This window comes from Haplochromis burtoni, unplaced genomic scaffold (genome assembly GCF_018398535.1).
Source record: "Haplochromis burtoni strain Fernald_Lab_line unplaced genomic scaffold, NCSU_Asbu1 Contig_20, whole genome shotgun sequence".
Taxonomy (NCBI): Eukaryota; Metazoa; Chordata; class Actinopteri; order Cichliformes; family Cichlidae; genus Haplochromis; species Haplochromis burtoni.
The window spans coordinates 4,013,243-4,029,776 of record NW_024582381.1 but is presented as its reverse complement, the minus strand read 5'-3'; the positions used below and the strand labels follow the sequence as shown (position 1 = coordinate 4,029,776).

The 16,534-nt window shown below is 38.7% G+C and overlaps 1 protein-coding gene across 4 annotated transcripts in view; it reads right to left on the bottom strand.

The window, feature by feature from the left end:
* agpat3 (1-acylglycerol-3-phosphate O-acyltransferase 3) overlaps nucleotides 1–15,865 on the bottom strand; it is a 20,344-nt gene extending 4,479 nt beyond the window's left edge. For 2 of the 4 annotated variants that reach the window (XR_001336181.2, XM_005919318.3), the window contains exons 1-5: nucleotides 15,524–15,865; nucleotides 2,837–2,894; nucleotides 2,431–2,661; nucleotides 1,614–1,783; nucleotides 1,345–1,506 (exon numbers count right to left, since the gene is read on the bottom strand). Coding sequence is in view for 3 of the 4 variants with exons in the window: in XM_005919318.3 (XP_005919380.1) it covers nucleotides 1,345–1,506; nucleotides 1,614–1,783; nucleotides 2,431–2,608 (510 nt within the window). In the remaining variant the exon portion in view is untranslated. Of the gene's footprint in view, nucleotides 1–1,344; nucleotides 1,507–1,613; nucleotides 1,784–2,430; nucleotides 2,662–2,836; nucleotides 2,895–10,384; nucleotides 12,377–14,706; nucleotides 15,503–15,523 lie in introns of those variants that run through there. The other 2 variants (XM_042218580.1, XM_005919319.3) reach the window with 2 other exon arrangements.
* Between the last annotated feature and the right edge of the window lie 669 nt (nucleotides 15,866–16,534).

The window sequence follows — 16,534 nt, the reverse complement described above, 5'->3', positions numbered from 1 at the left end:
AAAAAAAAAAAATCTCCAGGTGACCTCTTTTATCCTGACCCATCCACTACCCTACTTCTGTTAGCTGGAGTACAAATCAAGGTCAACTCAATTTAACAGTACGCTAAAATACAGTCAACTCAGGATACCCGTTTGTGCCATAAACTTGTTGTGTCAGTCTGGGTTTTCTGAATCTGTCCATTAAAAACGTGCAGTTTTTGGCACAAGATAATCATCATAGCTAACAGCAAGGTGCAGCTATGTTACTGCAGCCAGTATTACAGTAGATGCAGTTGAAAACATTAGATCTTTACAAGTTTATAGACTTGTCAATAGCATTCCTCCTTAATGAAGGCAGGCGCAGATCTGACTGGAATTACTATATTGTGTAAGACAATTTTCTTTCAGCTGCAACCCTGACAGTGTTAAACGGTGTGAAGAGCCAGGTAAAAAAACAAAGATAATTAATACTTATTGGCTGATTTGCAAATCTTATTTCACATCACCAAGTATTATGTAGCTATACAAAGCCATATCGAACAACAAAAGTAATTTGAAGATGAAACAAGGAAGGCATTTGTTTCCTCAACTGTATCGCTAATTTGTGGTCATTAGGGAAGCCACAGAGTGGCTCTGCACAAGCAGGACCTTCTGCATTTACCAAAACCACCCAAACCATGGAAATACGAAAAAAAAAAAAAAAAAAAACAACAACGTGGAATTCCTTGCTAAACCCAAATCCTGCTTTTTACTCTAGGCCTAAGCTGTCACCAGGTAAAACGTGATGGATGTAGAGAAAATGTACGTTTTATTTATTTATTTTAAAGACAAAAGAGGCATTTGTGGTCTGAAGCATAATGAATGTCTATTCAGTCTGTTTACGCACAGTGGATACTTGTATTCATGATGTCTGACAGAAAAAAAAACAAACATACAAACTCATGTTGAGGCCCTTCAAATAACGCTGCTGTACTCAGAACTATTCGTGTATCACTGCCAAGATAAATTCAGTAGAAAGAGAAACTGGGGCAAAGGGCAGAAACTACAGCATCAGATAGATTATAGATCATTCCCTTTAAAAGTCTAGAAATGTTTTGTTATGCATGTTCCATCTTATCTTAGTTTGGCTGTGCAGTGATTACTCAATTTGCAGGTGACAGTTGATGCAACGACTGGTTTAACTTAAAAGAATTTACAACCTTGTCTGAACTGTTAGAATCACAACACTTATGTATCTTGAAGAGGATATTTCACAATCTTGATTGAGCAACTGGGTTGCAATTGAGACACAAGTAGTTGTCTGTAAGATGAACTTTTACACCTAAACCACAGTCCAGGCGACAGACAAACTGTGACTGTACCTACCCACATATATTCAGGATAGTCTTTGAGCCTGTCTAGGCCTTTGAAGACAGTGTTTCGGTCCTCTTCCCACTTTCTTTTGCAGAAAACAATTTCTAGAAAGTACCACGTCCAGCCAATTAGAGGGACCTTCAGGAGCTCATGTTTGGCTAGCACTTTTGAACTCTAAAGAAGGAGGAAAGACATTTTTATACAACTCTGACTTCACTCTTAAGAAAAAAGTAAATACTGTTGATAAATGTTAATCATTTAAAGTGTGGTGCTCAACTGACCCCTAAAACGCCATATCTTTCACACATGGTCCATCCACACAGAAAGTCAATCTCAAAGTTGTGGTTGAGGATGATGATGACATGCTCCTTGCCAAACTTGTCCACCGTAGCCTGATCGGTGTATAGGGTGCATTCTGTGCCCGACCACCACTCCAGCAGCATCACCAGCTCTGCACAGTGACGATGACGCAGCAGGAACATTAGAAAGTTAGAGGAGAAAATTCATCACTTGGAGCATTTTCAGTGTAAACCATACACAATGTACTAAATGGAAGTATATTTGTGTTACATTATATTTATATTAATCCCTCAAAACAGTCTACCAACACTGCAGAGAATTATCAGCAAATCTTTGTGCGTTTAGGATTCGTGTAATGTTAGATAATTACTCACATTTAATGTCTGTCATAGGGTTAATAAAAGCAGCTGAAGTCATTAACAGCAAAAAGCTGACTCTAGAAAGCAGCTGACAGACAATTTTAATGAGTAACTGGTGAAAATTGTGGAGGCTGTAGCTGCTTAGGACTCATTTAATTTAGCTAAAAGGAGACTGAATATAAAGCCCTTCTACACAGAAAGTGTTTCAAACATTCAAGTGGAAAATGCAGCTGAAACCCTTTCTATGTAGACAGCATAATATCCAACAGATGGCCCAAACACAACTCATTGTATGTGACACTATTGCCAGATTTGTAATTATTTGCAATCTGTGAATTTCAGAATCGACACTTGACACCTTTTCTTGTTTACATATTTAAAAGACAATTAGCATTTCTAAATAAACCTGCAGCAACACATGAGAATCATCTATACTCACGGCTCCAGAGGGAGTAGGAGAGCCGGCAGTTGATTCTGCGATAGAGCTGCCTGTTGATCGGCCAGAGGATGCAGGTGCACAGCTGAATGAAGTTTATAATGAGGCCGCTCACCACAAACACAAAGCCCATCAGCAACTGCAAGATGAACAGGCTCTTCAGATAGGCCAGCAGAGCCATGGCTGAGGAGCCTGGAGGGCTGAGTGGGCTCCTCTCTATACACTACGACCAACCTGAGGAGGGAGCAGAAAAAGAAGGTGAGCACAGTGAGTGCAAAAGGAAAAAAGACATGCAGGGTACTAAATAAGGAACAGATCAGTGTAAACACAAGGTTATCAGGTGTTTGTGTCAGGTGATCCTCAGGCAAACATGCTTTAAGATGTTCAAAAGGGCAACAGTGACTCTTACCACGGTGGAGTCCTTTTACAAGCCCCGTTTGCACGGCCCTTCTGCCAGCACCACAGACCTGTGAACAACAGCAGAGGATAGGCTCAGGCAACAGTGATGGGAGTCAGACTAGACTGCAGAGCCATTACAACAGAATTTAATAAATGTATAATGCCCGTTTCAAACAGGATGAATTATTTTAGCTAATAACATAAGGAGGCCAGAGACAGATATTGTTCTTCAGTGTGGGTGAAAGGCGAATCAATCAAAAGGGGAAGGCTATGAAACCTGGCTGACCAACCCGGGTATTTACAGACAAGTTTCGACACTGAATGTAGCTTCAAAAATTGCATCTACGTGGATGTATGTATCACAGAGCTTGCACAGTATTCCAATATGCATGTGAACCACTTTAGGACAAGTCTTGCAAAGTAACGTGTCACTATTCATACATAATTGATGTCAAAGATGAGCTGATATCATCATCATCATCATCATCATCATCATGGATGAATTTTCAGCAATAGTCACAGGAGTACAAAGCTGCATAGCCCTCAAATGCAAAACAAATATTTCAACAGAACATCTTAAAAAAATGTTTTAAACAAATAAAACTGAACTGACAGCTTCAAATCTCTTCTTCTATGGTGAATCAAATAAAAATGATAAAGTAGTCAGCATTTTGAAGACATCATCAACCTTGAACATAATTTAAGTTATGAAGCCCACACAGAGACCCGGGTTACTGAGTCCTGTCTGGGCTTGTGATTTTCTTGTAGCTTCTCCATTTTCCTCCAGTAGATGAAGTGGGAACATCTGATTGCCCTGAGGTTAGGGCACGATAGTTAGCTCTGAGCTGCTGTATGCAAGTCTTTATGAATACACATAACCAGTTGATTAAAATGAATTGAACTCAGTATTATTCACAGAAGATGTAAATACATTAATCTGTGTGCTACCACATGTTGTTCTCTTACATAGCGCTTTTCTACTCTGAGCACTTAAAGCGCTTTACACAACTTGCCTCATTCACCTAGTCACACAAGCACTTTTGTGCTTTCTAACATTCACGCAGTCACACTCTGAGAGCAACTCAGGGTTAGTATCTTGCACAAGGATATTTGGCATGCAGACTGGAGCAGGGATCAAACCACCAACCTTGCAATCCTCTACCTCCAGTGCTACCTCATATAAGCCAAGTTAAATTAAATGTAAACATATAGAACCAAATAAAACTAACAAAACTTTCTAAAGATACAATGGAAAATAATTGAATAAATAATTCCAGTGTATAACTGAAGTTAATCAGGAATCAAGCAGTGAACTTGAAGGAATTAATTCAGCAGTAAAAGTAAAACTCTTCTCATTATGAAAACTAAAGTTGTTTTTCACAAACATAACTATTTGTGCCAGCAACATCCACATGAGTTTTCAACTGCATAAACTAACATAACTGTGTCAGAAAACAAGCAAAAAGGGAAGCTGTGTACTGTCTGCCTGCATGCTGAACAAGGGACAAGCAAACACTGTGTGCTTGGTGAGCGTCCAAATGACAACAGTCTTCAACCACAGTCTTCAACATGTTATCCGAAACGACTTGTTTCTTGTTCCCATTAAATATACAAAGCATGTGTAACCAGTAGAGATGGCATGATAACACTATACCGATATCATAAATTTGGATATCGGCCGATACCGATATGAATCTGATATAGTGTTTTTTAATCAATAAAACTGTTTTGTTTTGTTTTTTATATCTTGCTGCATTTTGTATAAGTTCATACTCAAGTTTAAATAAACAACAGTAAAGCTATTCTGTTATACCTGTATGTAAAAAAAATACACTGCACCCAAAATATTTCATAGTTCAGCAATACTGATTAATCTAATAAACTTAAACCTGCACCATCCTTCCTATTCTGGTATTTTAAAGAGTACTTAGCAGAAATATTAAGCAACCTAACTAATAGGGTTGCAAACTCCCAGCAACAAAAAAAAAAATAAAAAAAATAGGGAACCACCCCCACCCTCCACCTCATGATGCTTAATCGACTTAATCAACTTTAATTTGATGCAGCGTGAAAAAAAAAAAAATGCACAGAAATAAATTCTTTTTCGAGAATAATTAAATAGATTCAACATCTTTGCAGACTGCACAGGTGGTGTCTTCCCAAAGGAAAAAGTACTAGCTTACTAGGGTATATTAGACTTAACAGTTACTATATACAGTAATGGACTTCTATATATTTTACATCAGATTAAAACTTTGGTTTAAGATTCAGATAATTATTAAAAGCTAGACACAAACTTTGCTAGATCCACCCCTGCACAGTTACCAGCCGTCAGCAACATAGAAAAAGATCCTGGTGTAGAAAGTTATATTAAATAAATTCTAACAACAGATTATCAAGCTTAAACGTGCTGCTGTTATTCAGCCGCTGGTTTCCTCTTTCTGGTGCAAAGTGGGCCAAAAACAAAGACAGACAGACTCGCGACAGAAAAGCCGATCAGCTGATCATTAATCAGTTTCGTGATTGAAGTAGCAGCAGGAGAGGGAGGGAGAGAGAGGCAGTCGCTCCATATATCGGTTGTTAAGCTTAATGCGGGAATGCTTTACAAACATTCAGAGATGAACTTACACACTTGCTTTACTTCTCTCTGGGATAACTTCCTCAGAGATGAAATGCTGGTTTGGTAGCGAGCCTCCAAATACACACAGCCGCTCTATCACGTGAGCACAATGCTCCTACGTGCTACAGTTATGAGCTGAGTTACGCCATGTCGCAAGTTTTGTGAGGTGCTTTTTTGATATTTAATGGATCGGATTACATTTTTTAATTTCTCTCCGATATCTGATCCAGTCATTTACGTCAGTATAGGACCGATACCGATACGCAATATCGGATCGGTCCATCTCTAGTAACCAGTACCCATCCTTCACAAATAACGTAGATTGAAGACAATGTGTGAATCAGTTAAGAGGGCTAACAAACTATATTCTAAATTGAGTACTTTATCAATTACAACAAATTATACAACTGTACTAAAAGAGGCAAAATTATGAAGTAACCCAATCTACTGCATTAGCCCTTTTCCAAGACTGCAACAGACTTCTTCAACGACCATCACAGTGAAGAGCAATCCAACCAGTTTTTCATACAACCATATTGCGGACACAAACCTAGATTACAGTGTGTAGGCAACAAGTCTTATCTGGTGTACTCACTCTCTCACACACTACAACCATATATATCAATTTAGCAGTCTGGGTGTAAAGAAAATTAAATCTTAAATGCACACCTGCAGAAGTTTGGTTCAGTCCCGTCAGACCATCAACATAAACGTGTTTACAAATCTCTGGACATGAAATCACCCTAAACTTTTCCAAGCATGCACTAACTCTGCATTATGTTACAGATGTGACCTTTGGTCATGCATACAGCATGAGAGGGAGGGTGAAGTTAAATACTGCATATTTGTCTTATGGCTGAGATGGGTTAAGAAACACTGTGGTTAATGAGGAAGTCCAGAATAAGTCGCCACGAAGCATTAATAGCAACTACACAAGTAGTCTATAATAAGATTACTGATAAACTGCAATTCAAGCTTGAAGTTTATACCTTACCTGTGACTGTCAGTCAAATTAGAAGCACGAAAGAGGATTTTTATACGATTATTTTTATTTCTCTGTTTTAACTTCTAACTGCTAATTTTATAATTGAACAAATGAAAGCACAGTGTTTTTTTCTGTGAAATACTGAGTCCATGTTAAAAAACAAAACAAAACAAAAAAACCTAGGTTTACAAGCCAAATCAGTGAGACTTTTGTTAATGTTTTTACAGCTAAACGCCTTAACCTTTTCTTGGAAGATTTAACTCGGCACACTGATAGCAGCTGATTGTAATGTTTGGCCACAAGCTGCCGATGGAGAAGTTCCCCAATCTTAATTTGCGTTGGCAACCCGCAGCGACTATAAGTGTGTGTGCATGTTAGCTCAGGCGAGTTACTTCTACACACATCATGAACTTTGTCCCAGTTTTACTCCACACACAGCAGATGTTCCCCGTGCAGCGCTGGATTCAAACTGAGTCACCTCAAACTTTCACTCAACTCCAACTCGCGGCCATGATTCACAGGACAAACTCAATTTTACACACCAGCAATCAAAAGGCACACAGCACATTTAAGAATTAACTGGCCAAAAAGAAAAGAAAAAAAAAACGAAAAGGAAACTCATGGGGCAATCGTGGCTCAAGAGTTGGGTGTTCGTCTTGTAATCGGAAGGTTGCCGGTTTGAGCCCCGGCTCGGACAGTCTCGGTCGTTGTGTCCTTGGGCAAGACACTTCACCTACCGCCTACTGGTGTTGGCCAGAGGGGCCGATGGCGCGATATGGCAGCCTCGCTCCTGTCAGTCTGCCCCAGGGCAGCTGTGGCTACAACTGTAGCTTGCCTCCACCAGTGTATGAATGTGAGAGTGAATGAATAGTGGAATTGTAAAGCGCTTTGAGGGGTCCGAAAAGCGCTATATAAATGCAATCCATTATCATTTTTACTCCCTAACTTTTTCTCATAAGCAGATCTTTTTAAAGCTAAACATGTGAAACTGTATAATTTACACATTCACTTCCATGCAGTTTTTATTTAACATTTTTATGGAGCCAAGTAATTGGTTTTAACATTGGTAGCCACTAAGTGTTTTTCTATTGTGTTATTTTAATTTTGTTCCAGTTAAATGTTCAAAGATGGTTTAAGGGAGACTTTTTTTAAACTGCATTAAATGTTATAAACTTGTATAGCCTTGATCATCACTAACAATCTAACTTACCTTCTACAAATATGTTAAGGAGATGACTTGAAACATGCCAGTAAACAAGACATGTACTCTTGACACAGTAAATGGTTTCTACATTTTTTTCAAACATCTTTGTGCAGTGAATTTTATTTTTCAAACAACACAATGATCATACAGTGTTCTGTGGTAAGAAACCTGGTCTTCAAAGGCTGTATTCAGTGAGAAATCTACAGATGACGTGCACCTCACTGGAAATGTAACTACAAGTTAGATCAACACAGCTCACTATTGTGAGCGGAACCACAATTCATTCTGTACATTTCTAGCTATTTTTGCACTGCAGATTTACATTAATCGGTGAAAATGTCTCCATATACAGTATAATAATCATGGCATCAATATAAGACCACAAAGGTCAGCATGATTCTTGGAGGGAGATTGCTAAAAGTAGTGGAACGGATGTGAAACAATGTATAAAAGAAGTGGAAACATTTGAGACAAATACATTTGAAAGAGAAAGTCACATTTATTTATTTATCTATCACAGCTAGCACTGGATGTTAAACACCGAGACACCGCCACAAGGTAATTAACATCAGCCACACAGGTTACATCGTAGGTTCTATAAAAGGCCTGAAGTCTAAATCAGGCATTACAGACAGGATGACTTCGAGTCCTCTACAACATATATGTTCACTCTATTTGGACTTTCTGTTGGCTACTGTAATGTATTGGTACTGCAATAAAACCATGGCAAGGCAACTCACTGTCAGGTGAGCCGGCCAAGTGCCTGATTGGATCAGTGTTCGATGTCAGCTATTTACGTAAGTAGTTCAGTGTTAAGACTACTGCTTTAACCCTTTAAACCCTTTTATTTTGTTATCGTTTTTATGGTTAACTCTGTTTTCCTGGGTCTTCTTTTTTCCGGTACCGGTACTAGTTTTTTTATTTTGTTGTATTTATCCGCGATACCTTAAAGGCCGGTCTGTGAAAATATTGTCGGGCATAAACCGGTCCGTGGCGCAAAAAAGGTTGGGGACCGCTGAGCTAGCGCAATAATTTTTATTTTGCATATGAAACCGGAGGAGTTGTACTTGCATCTTATGCCATCAGCTTGTCCTAGGTCACGGTTTCCTTCCACATATAGCTTTGCAAAAATTGCATAAAAAGAGCTTGCAGGAACAAAAACATAATATTCCAGAAACACGCTTTGCTTATCCGATCAGCTGTTCGTAACACTTCCCACATTGAAATAGGCGTCAGTGCGAATGATCGCATGTCCGCCATTACCTGCCCGAAACCGGAAGTGATGTCATTTTCGTGGAAAATGTAGTTTTTTACTTGTAGGCCTTAAAAGACTATATTGGTGTTTTTATAAGTCATGTTTGACTTTATGCTTTTCTGAATAGTTTCTGGGATGCTTAGAACTCGAATTGCACTGCTGGAAATAGTTTATTTTGATGCACATGCTGTTTTCTTTGCAAATTTGCATCGTAGGATTGTTTGTCGTTTTTTTCTGTAGTATATAAAAATTGGTGTATCTCAAAAATAAAACTATGAAGACACTCAAAATAAATTTCCTGTTGTTGTAAACTATTTTTTGCAACTTCTTTGTATTTAAAGTTTTGAGGGATAAACCTCTTAAATTTCTCCAAGTAGAAATATATATAAAAAACAAACAAACAAACAAACAAACACGATTTTCAATTTTTTTGTAGTTTATTGCACTTTTTTTTTGCAATTTATGTAGTTACTATGGACTTAATGCATACATATTATTAAATTTTGGGCTATAACAGTTGTATTGATGTATAGCAACTTGAAATGCTCCCAAAAATGGCACGTAAAAATGGCATGTAAAAATATAAAGCAAGCTCTGGCAGTCTTGGTTCTATGGTAGGTCTTAAAAAGTTAATGCTCACATTCACCCTTTCCCTCAATAGGATGAGAATCTCAACAATACTGAGCTTAAAACACCAACATAGATTTAAGTCAAACAAAACGTTGTTGTGCAAAATCCAAACATACTAACATAGAAATACTCTGGAAATTGAAGTTGGTCTGTCATACAAGACATCCAGAAAAATAGAGGAAAAACAGCTAGTTGATGTCCAGCTCCCTGAAGGTGATGGGCCCACCTGTAAGCCCACACAACCTGAAGGAAAGATTAGTACTGCTGACTGTGTTAAAGCTGCTTAAGACTGGACAGCTGCTGCTGCTCTACATTACCTGAATATAACTTCTATACCAGCTGCTTGCTATAAGTTTTTAAAATGAGAAATGTACATTTAGAGACACTAGTTAAATTATGGAAAAGTTCAACCACATCTTGGCAGGAACTGCTCCTCTATCAAAGCATTTTAATTATAAAAACTTACTTTGGCTTTCAAACGTCTGCGCTCCACTTACAGCAGGGAACAGCCGAATGATGCCTAGGCTGGACTTCAACAGCTACTAGTCTCTAGCAAACACCTGGGTTTTTCCTGGCACTAAATTTGCCTATGGTGGGTGAAGTAACCACAAGTAATCTGACCTGACAGAAGTCTGTGCACTGCCTGTTATTTTTTGGCTAGCTGATAAACATTTTAAGCTTAAGGAAAAAAAGCCCCACATTTGCTAACAATATTCAATATTTGGTGGAAGGCCAAAACCTTTTTGGCGGTCATGAAAATATACCTAAAAATGGTAGGATGCATATTAAGTTGTACCATTGCAGCATATTAACGTCTTAATATGCTGGGGAAACAGGACAACGCTTGTCTCACATTCAACTTACCAGTAGACATAGTAGGCCATTGCCATGAACACCATCGCCCCACAGATCCCAGTGAAGATCATGACAGCACTCTGGTTCAGCATTTTGGCTTCTGGTATTCCACCAGTTCACAGCCAGAAAAAATATATACTAAAAACAAAACAAAGAAAAGGCCTGCAGATAGCAGAGGATAGTCACAAGATGCCCTGCTTTGTCGCCATAATAATCCCACAGAAGGGAAGAGGGAGATTATGATGATGACAGCGAGAACACAGTCAGATCCCAAGAACCTGTAGGAGGAACTACCTAATCAGCACACGAGTTTACCAGGGACCAATGAACTCGCCCATGAACTCGAGAGTTATTAAAAAGTATAAATCTTCATTTAAATCAGCATAAAGTAAACACCTCAATGAATTGTTATCAGATTTGGCTAAATAATATCAGAAGGAAGTCTAGAAAAACAGACAGCTCACTTCAGAAAGGAAGGAGTCACACATACTGTTTGCAGTGTCTTACAAGCATTCCCATCCTCTAATCCAGTGTATCAGATTAGTGCTGATTAGCAGGCTACGGGTACCCTGGATATGTCACATTCAATTAACATTAACAAAGAGAAGGCCTAGTCTCTGCCCAACCATAGTGAAGTAAAGAGAATAGCATTGTTACGCTAAAGTAACCAATCATAATTTACTGTATTGTGATTCACCTTGCCATAAGCTGCTTGTTACTAACATCTTGCATCATGAAAGTGATGGGTTCAAAGAAATGATCAGCAATATCCTTGAAAAATCTCTTCATGTGATATCTAGTCGTCTTTTCTTATTGGTTTTTTACTGGCTAAAGATGGACCCTTCAGAGGATGGCTTGTTAACGAGTCTGATTTACCTTACTTAACAGACGTCTATGAATTTTCTGGTATTTTTTGGTAATTTTGTTAAAACAAATCAATATATATTTAATCTTGATTAACTGAAATTCCACTTAATAAAACTAGTCAACTAGTTAAGTATATTTATTACAGCCCTAGTGGGTATTCTTTGATGGAAGCACAAAATTCTTTGATGGGATCTGTAACAAATGACCACAAAGCCTGAATCAGAGTTCAGATTATTGGCATGCCTTGGGGGTACCATTCCCCCCCCCCCCCAAACAAATGCACATAATCACCTATTGCTTATGTTGTTTCAAACAGTGAAACATCAGCAATAACTTATTGCTGTAACAACCAATCTCAGGCTATTGAATCGGTTGACAGTAACAAGTTGGTAGTGACAACAGACAGTTTTCAAAGATGGATGCAGTTAACATCGCGACATGCTTAGTAGCTAAAAACCTGTTGATCACAAGTCATGTGAAAATAATGATATCATGGACAATCCTTCTTTCTGAGACTTAGCATGAAACACCTCTGTAAACTGCATTCATATAAAATAAAACATTTAGTCAATTCTGTCTACACAATGGCAAGTCTGTCCACCTGTCAAAGCTGGTTGCCCATTAATTTCATATGCAACTCTAACCTGAATAGAGATATTATATGCCATGCCAGCATCCTCTTTCCTTGACAGTACCTTGGGTAAGGAAAGGATTTACTACAGATCTCCATTACTCACCCACACAAAGATAGCACACAGGGCTAGCGGGCAAGTTACCAAAGGCTTCGGATACTTGCACAAACTAGCAGACAGAGGCATAAATAAACTGTCAAGTGATAGCTGAAGCGAGTAGGTTGACGTTACAGTACAGTTCTAGGGTCTTACCACCGGGTGTTAAAGCCAAATACCAACGGAGATAAAAATACATGGTGATAGCTGGACAATGAAGGTCATTCATATTTCAAAGCATGAAGAGCTCTAAATCCCTGCACAGCACTACTGAGTGTGTTTTAAAGCCACAACACTTACTACACAAGAGACAAATGTAATTCTTGGCAGCTAAAAGAACACTTATAGTGCATTTAGTTTCTTTAATTATGATCATGCACGCACAGGAAAGAGCATATGCTGGAATAATGATAATAATAATAATAATAATAATACAGCAAGGAAGATTAAAAGGTGAACTCAACCTGCTGTATTTGCCAAAAATGTGGCTCCAAATGTGAACCTGCTGGCTGAGCTCATGATCATATTAGCATATTTATACTGGTTTGTTTATGTGGGGGAAAAAAACAAAAACAAAAAAACGATGATCCTACTAACGTGTATTGGCTGTGTAGCCATCTGGGACAATTTAAAACTATGAAAATAAAGCAATCTCACCTTTGCATGGTGTCAGTATTACAATAATCACAGCAAGCATTATGGAAATCTAGTCAAACATTTTATGCAAAGCTTCTACATATGGGTTTATCACTGAGGTTGGGTGAAAAGCTGGCTAATGTAAAGAGCCTTGGATCATTTAAACATTAGGTCCTTCAACACAAGACCATTTAAAGGTGGGAATATTATGCTGCTATTCCCCTCACTGTTCTGTATAAGACTACAAAGGTTAACAAAAAGAGGGTCAACTAGTAAGAGCAGGGAGAGTTATGTGAAATTCTTAGACAGTTTGAGTATGAATGCACCAGGCTGAATCTGAATGCAGGTAATGAATGCTACAAAAGTTTGACATTGTTCACCCCGATGACACTGCTTAGATAAAGTCTTAACACATGTCTCAAAGTCCAGTAGGACAATACTATGCTTGATTACTAGATAAAGGAGATCAATAGGTTACGACTTGTAAACGAGCAAGTCACTGCACTTTGGATCAACAGCTTGTTCAATTATTAATAGCATATATACGTCAACGATGCCTTTAGGTATAGGGCTGTGCGATATGACCAAACTCTCATATCCCGATATAAGACATCTATCGTCCGATAACGATATAAATCACAAAAATTTAACATTTTCTGTAAATTCTGTGAATCTCGGGCAGCTCGACTTGCGTGAAGTGTTTCCAGCTGGGCGTCGTGTACCTGGAATCGAGTGTTTTAACCGATGCATGAAACTATATATTTTTAGACACAAGTTGTAACGGCCGCCGTTTTCTTTTTGAGTATTTATTGCACGGCGTGCTGCGGGGAAAAGCGTAGCACTATTTTATTGAGCATCCCACTCTGTTTAAACTATGAAAAGGCTGATTTTATTTTTAACTTTAGTGAGAATACACCTAACAGGTAAATGTGCCGGATGCAGCCATTTTGGATATTAACCTGCCAGCTCCCTAGCACAAAGTCCGATCTGATGTCCAACGACTCTGATGTGGAGATATCGTGCTGCGTTTTTTTGAGCATTGACTGTAGCAGTGGGCAGAGCTATATTTTACCTAGCTACCCCAGCCTTCTTTTATTGACTTACTGTCGTTATCTTTGGTAGGATTTATGAATTTCTCCCTTTTCTGTCTTTGTACCATTGTCTTAAATCCTAGGAACTAGTGTTTTTACCCTTTTTTAAAATCCACCTTTTCCCACACTGAAATCAAATCGAGTCTGGCATTCACCTCCTGCACCATCTAAACAAAAAGCACCATTGCCTCCATTAAAAAGGAAGAAAATCCATTACATTTTAGTGCAGAACTAGTGATTCTTTTAAAATTTCTATAACATGACACTAGTGCTTGTAGAAGATACACTTTTACTGCATTGTCAGCGTGTTTGGGATCATTGGTCATGCTGACAAATTTTTTGTAGAATCAACTAAACAAGTGTAACTTGTTCTAGTAACAAAGTGCCTAAAGATACTATTTAAAATTGTTATACAAAACAACTTAGTAGAATAAACAACACTGGTTCTTCTCCAGCCTTAGGTTCCTCTTTTTTTTCCCCCATTCCTAAATGATTTGTGTCAGTGTTAAGAGACTTATAAAGCAAAAACAAAAAATATAATTTCTCTGAAAATCATCAGGTACAAGGACTGGACTGAGAATGAGGGGGGGAGCAGTCAATGTCCAAAGAAAAACTTAAAGACCTGGAGCACTATTGCTCTTTAAAAACATAAATGGCAGCTCAAGACTTATACAGGATTCATTGATCTTGTAAAATTACTAAATAATGAATAGCAGCAGTAATCCAGTCCACATATCCTCCTCTCAAGGTCAATTAAAGGCATGCATAAACACCAACAAGTGGCCCTATATGGCAGTGTGAAGCAGTGGGTGCACACTTTACCATTCAATATTTAATATAAAAAAGTGAAGTTTTATTAACGGACTTCCCTTTTGCCCTTCTGGTTTTACTCTTAGTAGTATGCGACCAAGCTGTCTCTTGCACCAAGCAGTCACATTATCAACACTGGTTTAATTTTAAAAAAGGGAAAAAAATCCCCGTTCTGGTATAAAAATGCTGAGTTACTTGCCTGTCACGCACTGCTCGTCCAGCTGGTTAAAAGTGAGGCTCAAGAATAAAGTTAGCACGGGTTAAAACAGCCGCAGACTTCAATGAACTTTAGTAACCTCAAGAGTCGTACGAGATCTGTACGCAAGTCAACTCTGAGCCAGCTGGCGCATACGACGTAAAGCGTGACAAAGCGGGGGTGCAATATAGCAACATTTAACTACGAAAAATGAACCCAGTCATAGTTTACCATGAACTCTAGCATATCGTACCTTAGTGTCAAAGTGTTGCAGCTCAACCTACTGTATCTGAATGCAAATGCTTAAGATGTCTGTATGCACCAAATGCGGCATGCCTGGGCTGATAGATTCTCAGAGACCAACTAGCCAGCAGGTCCCTTCAATCCTACCACTGACACGGCTTATCTTTTGTCACACATGGCTCGGCTGCGGCCGTTAAGCTAGCTGCTCTGTGAAGTCAAAGTTGCAGGCACACACACACACACAATTCCCTCAGAAGAAGACGACATTAAAGAAAAAGCCACCCCAACTGTCTTAGCTACTGCCAATAGAGATAGTAAATGTGTGAACACTGGTTCGACTAAATGAGCCGAGCGGCACAGGCAAGACAGGTGCTAACGGTACAAGCTAGCATGCTATATAAGCAACATCCACACAGCGAGGCTAAAAAATGTTTTCTGGCGACAGGATGGCGTCTATTAGATTGACTCTTTAGCTGCTAATCACTGCCAACTCCCCCCCCAATCCTTTGTTAATAGGTACCCGTTATTATCTTAGGCTAGTTACCCAGTTCTCGTTAGCAGCCAGTGTCAGCCTTACCTGAAGATTATTCGCTGGGGACTCGGTGGGTTTAGTTACACTTTTTCGCCGCCTTCTGGCCTTCTGGGGGCGTAAAATGAGCCTGTCAACAAACGTTGCCCTACTCCGTCGGTTTCCAGAGACGCAATAAAAATGACTTGAGGCAATAGGATTTGCAGGAGCTCTATTGTTTGTCGGTTAAAGCCCCACATTTCCTCCAAACCCATCTGAAGGTGGCCTGTCCTACATCCGGTCCAGCCCCTCATTCATTTTCACAGAGATGCACAAAAATACACAAAAACATGCACAGACGTACTGCAACGCACTCCCGCCGCTGCTGCAAGTTTGATTACAGGTAAGAGCAGATAAAGGCCTATAATGTCTGTTTTTATTGATTTTTTGCTACCATTTGCAAAGATATGTTTACTCCATACAGCGCAGCAGACTAGTGCAGCGATTTCTTGACCAATCAAATTTAGGTTTTACCCCCTTAAATTTTCTGTTTCGGGAAGAAAATCTGAATCTTCAGTTTAAAAAAAATGATATCATAATGTAACATCAAAATAAAAGAAAGTCACTGTTTTTAAACTAGTTGTTTTTTTTTTAACATGACTACTATTACTAACTGCCTACATTATTACATATCAGCCCTATACTCTCAGTACATCTTAGTCGACTTTACAATTTTGTCCCATATCTAGCTTTTCTACACCTTCTTTTATCTAAAATTCTACCATTTTCTTGGCCTTGCATTCAAAATACTACATGAAGCATTTTATTCACGTACAGATTCCCGCTTTGCCGTGTCATGTCACTGTTTTTTTTTTCATTTCCTCAGCAAGTGTGCATGCTCGATTAACTTTAAGCCTCTTTAGCCCTCTGCTGGTGCATACCCATACCTGCAGCTACTCCGCACTTCTGTGGGAATCTAAACCTTCTGTCTCAATCATATCTGGAATATTATTTTCTTATTTTTAATTTTTCAGATTAATTTCAGTGTAGGTGTGCTCATAGCTGTTAAGTATTTTACAG